This window comes from Patella vulgata, chromosome 3 (genome assembly GCF_932274485.2).
Source record: "Patella vulgata chromosome 3, xgPatVulg1.2, whole genome shotgun sequence".
NCBI classification, from domain to species: Eukaryota; Metazoa; Mollusca; class Gastropoda; family Patellidae; genus Patella; species Patella vulgata.
The window spans coordinates 19,525,402-19,529,455 of record NC_065881.2 but is presented as its reverse complement, the minus strand read 5'-3'; the positions used below and the strand labels follow the sequence as shown (position 1 = coordinate 19,529,455).

Genomic DNA, 4,054 nt, shown 5'->3' with positions numbered 1-4,054 from the left:
ATTTTGAAGTCCATATTGAATACAGCATGAAGTCAGGGATTTGAGAGCTGTTGCAGTATATACGTTAATCATAAGTAGAGGATTAGCGGGCATGATAACGAATGTGTAGCAGGGTTGTGTTATGCGAAGGAATAAGTAAGATAGTGGCCAGGTTTGACTTCCATGTTGACAAAATTAGGAATGTAAATCAGACGAACAGATAGTTTAAACAATATTTTATCCAAGAGAAGATGCCTATTGATAGTTAATAATTTCGATCACGCATACGTTAACAGACTAAAAGACTTAATAGCGAGCACGAACAATGTCTTGTCCCAAACAGTAATCGGAAAAATAAAGCATAAAGACCACATGAAATAAAAATGTTTCAACTCCATCTAAAGTCACGTCGGTTAAAACAAATGTCCACTTGCCACGAAAAGCCCACTTGCCTTTTCTGCTCTTGTCACGAGGAGTTTACAATAAATTACAATGAAATATTTTATATACAAAAGACTACACGATGTATATCATTTATAAGGGTTAAGCAAGATAAGTGTTTCTCAGAAGCAAAATAATGTAGGGATGAATATAATATTCTCAAAATATATCTAAGGAAAGTATGAATTGTAATTATATAAAATAAATTAATATCCACAATTATGACTCTATATATTTATGTAAGTTAAATAATAATAACTCGATCTAAAATGATGTGGAAACTATATTACTGCAATCAAATAAGGCACACAACTACCGAGAGAAATAATAATGAAAACAAGATGGCTCTTCGTGGGCTGACCAATTTCGCGCCTTTCGCAGTGGTTGACTCCTGTGGATCAATTGTTGTTACTGATTCTGTGGTTTTAGCAGTAGTTGACTCGTTGGTATCAACCAACTGAACTACAGTTGTTAGTGTTGCAGAAACGGGTGGAATTTTTAGTGTTTGAAACACTGTCGGGGTATTTATCTTGATAACGAGCGTGGGTCTAATCACTTCATTGTTTTTAGCAGTAGTTGACTCTTCTATGTCATCTGAATAGACTGCAGTTATTAGTGCCTCAGATCGTGTACTTGAATGGGCGTCCGTGATTAGAGCAGTGGTTGCCTCTTGTAGATCAACTGATTCGACTGTAGTTGTTACTGCTTCAGAAACCGTGATTTTAGCAGTAGTTGACTCTTCTATGTCATCCGATTCGTCTGCAGTTATTAGTGCCTCAGATCGTGTACTTGAATGAGAGGCGAAGACGGTTGGTCTAGTCACGTCAGTGATTAGAGCAGTGGTTGCCTCTTGTACATCAACTGATTCGACTGTAGTTGTTACTGTTTCAGAAACCGTGATTTTAGCAGTAGTTGGCTCTTCTATGTCATCCGATTCGTCTGCAGTTATAAGTGCCTCAGATCGTGTACTTGAATGAGAGGCGAAGAAGGTTGGTCTAGTCACGTCAGTGATTAGAGCAGTGGTTGCCTCTTGTACATCAACTGATTCGACTGCAGTTGTAACTGCTTCAGAAACAGTGGTTTTAGCAGTAGTTAACCTTTCTGTATCATCTGATTCGACTGTAGTTGTCAATTCCCCAGCTCGTGTACTTGAATGGGTGGCAAAGGCGGTTGGTCTAGTCACGTCTGTGATTAGAGCAGTGGTTGACTCATGTATATCAACTGATTCGACTGCAGTTGTGACTGCTTCAAAAAGTGGCGGAGTACTTAACTTGACAAAAATGTTGGAGTCTGTTTGGCTAACCAATTCTGTGACCCCGACTTTAGTTGTTAGTGCTGCAGACACTGGTATGGTACTTATCATAGTGAAGAGGGTGGGTCTCGTGATTAGACCAGTGGTTGACTCTTGTACACCAGCGCCAGTTGTTAATGCTTCAAATCGAGTGCTAAAATGGGCGAACACGGTGGGTCTAGTTACTTCCGTGGTCTTAGCAGTGGTTGACTCTCGTACTTCCGTGGTTTGAACAGTGGTTAACTCTTGTGTCTCAGCTGATTTGACAGCAGTTGTTAGTGTTGCAGAAACTGGTGGATGTTTTAGTGTTTGAAACACTGTCGGGGTATTTATCTTGATAACGAGCGTGGGTCTAATCACTTCATTGGTTTTAGCAGTAGTTGACTCTTCTATGTCATCTGAATAGACTGCAGTTATTAGTGCCTCAGATCGTGTACTTGAATGGGCGTCCGTGATTAGAGCAGTGGTTGCCTCTTGTAGATCAACTGATTCGACTGTAGTTGTTACTGCTTCAGAAACCGTGATTTTAGCAGTAGTTGACTCTTCTATGTCATCCGATTCGTCTGCAGTTATTAGTGCCTCAGATCGTGTACTTGAATGAGAGGCGAAGACGGTTGGTCTAGTCACGTCAGTGATGAGAGCAGTGGTTGCCTCTTGTACATCAACTGATTCGACTGTAGTTGTTACTGTTTCAGAAACCGTGATTTTAGCAGTAGTTGGCTCTTCTATGTCATCCGATTCGTCTGCAGTTATTAGTGCCTCAGATCGTGTACTTGAATGAGAGGCGAAGACGGTTGGTCTAGTCACGTCAGTGATTAGAGCAGTGGTTGCCTCTTGTACATCAACTGATTCGACTGCAGTTGTAACTGCTTCAGAAACAGTGGTTTTAGCAGTAGTTAACTTTTCTGTATCATCTGATTCGACTGTAGTTGTCAGTTCCCCAGCTCGTGTACTTGAATGGGTGGCAAAGGCGGTTGGTCTAGTCACGTCTGTGATTAGAGCAGTGGTTGACTCATGTACATCAACTGATTCGACTGCAGTTGTGACCGCTTCAGAAAGTGGCGGAGTACTTAACTTGACAAAAATGTTGGAGTCTGTTTGGCTAACCAATTCTGTGACCCCGACTTCAGTTGTTAGTGCTGCAGACACTGGTAGGGTACTTATCATAGTGAAGAGGATGGGTCTCGTGATTAGACCAGTGGTTGACTCTTGTACACCAGCGCCAGTTGTTAATGCTTCAAATCGAGTGCTAAAATGGGCGAACACGGTGGGTCTATTTACTTCCGTGGTCTTAGCAGTGGTTGACTCTCGTACTTCCGTGGTTTGAACAGTGGTTAACTCTTGTGTCTCAGCTGATTTGACAGCAGTTGTCAGTGCTTCCGTGGTTTTAGCAGTGGTTGACTCTGGTACATCAACCGATTCGACAGTAGTTGTTACTGCTGCAGAAACTGATGACGTACTTAAGTTGGTGAAAAAGGTGTAACCTGTAGGTCTCACCAATTCGGTGACCCCGACGACCCCGACTGCAGTTGTTCTTGCATCAGACACCGATAGAGTACTTAAGTTGGCGAAAATGGATGGGCTAATAATTTCCGTGGTTTGAGCAGTGGTCAACTCTTGAGCCTCAACTGATTCGACAGCAGTTGTCAGTGCATCGGTAACTGGTGGGATACTTAAATTGCCGAAGAAAGTGGTGTCTCTGTTATCTGCCAACCCCACGCTGTTCGTGCTTATCGTCGCAGTGGTTAGACCTGAAACAGATGACAAAATTGGGTATGGCATGGACCAGAAATTGATACAGTACTTAATTTTGCGATGGGGTGGGTTTAATAACTTCCGTGGTTTGAATAGCGATTAAGTCTTGTGAAACGAAAGTACAGAAATTCACATCAAAAGCCATCATTAATGAGGGTTGCGTTTTAGTAGCGTGTGTAATCAACAACCCTTGCATGCGAATTTGTCTAAACTTATGATTGCAGTTATGACAAATTCAGAATATATTTACCTTGCTCAAGTTCGGAAAATATCTGAACTTCACATAGAGTGAGACCGTCGTTACGTAAAGTTGTTATTCTGATGTATCTAGCGGTGCAGTTGGTGATTGTAAGATTATGTACCAGTTCTACTGTCTGGTGATGATAACATTCAGTATAGCATATACTGGTGCTGGTATCATTGCAGTCTATTCCTCCAGATAAAATATAATTACTCAGTCTGTTTTCTGGAATTTAAAAAGAACTAATATTTACATACCGCAGATGACAAGGAATATGCAATTCACACAGATTCCATTCAGACTTCACAGGGTATTAACATCATTCCCACCATGGACAATAATTACTC

At 41.3% G+C, this 4,054-nt stretch overlaps 1 protein-coding gene across 1 annotated transcript; it reads right to left on the bottom strand.

The window, feature by feature from the left end:
• Positions 1-239: 239 nt before the first annotated feature.
• Positions 240-3,819, bottom strand: LOC126814311 (uncharacterized). The gene is made up of 2 exons (XM_050539389.2): positions 3,717-3,819; positions 240-3,462 (listed from the first exon to the last, which is right to left on the bottom strand). The coding sequence occupies exon 2, from the start codon at positions 2,876-2,878 to the stop codon at positions 716-718; it is 2,163 nt and encodes a 720-aa protein (XP_050395346.2). The 5' UTR covers positions 2,879-3,462; positions 3,717-3,819; the 3' UTR covers positions 240-715.
• Positions 3,820-4,054: the final 235 nt, after the last annotated feature.

Coding starts and splice junctions, on each gene's coding strand:
- LOC126814311 (XM_050539389.2), bottom strand. CDS start 2,878: ATGATAAGTACCCTACCAGTGTCTGCAGCACTAACAACTGAAGTCGGG.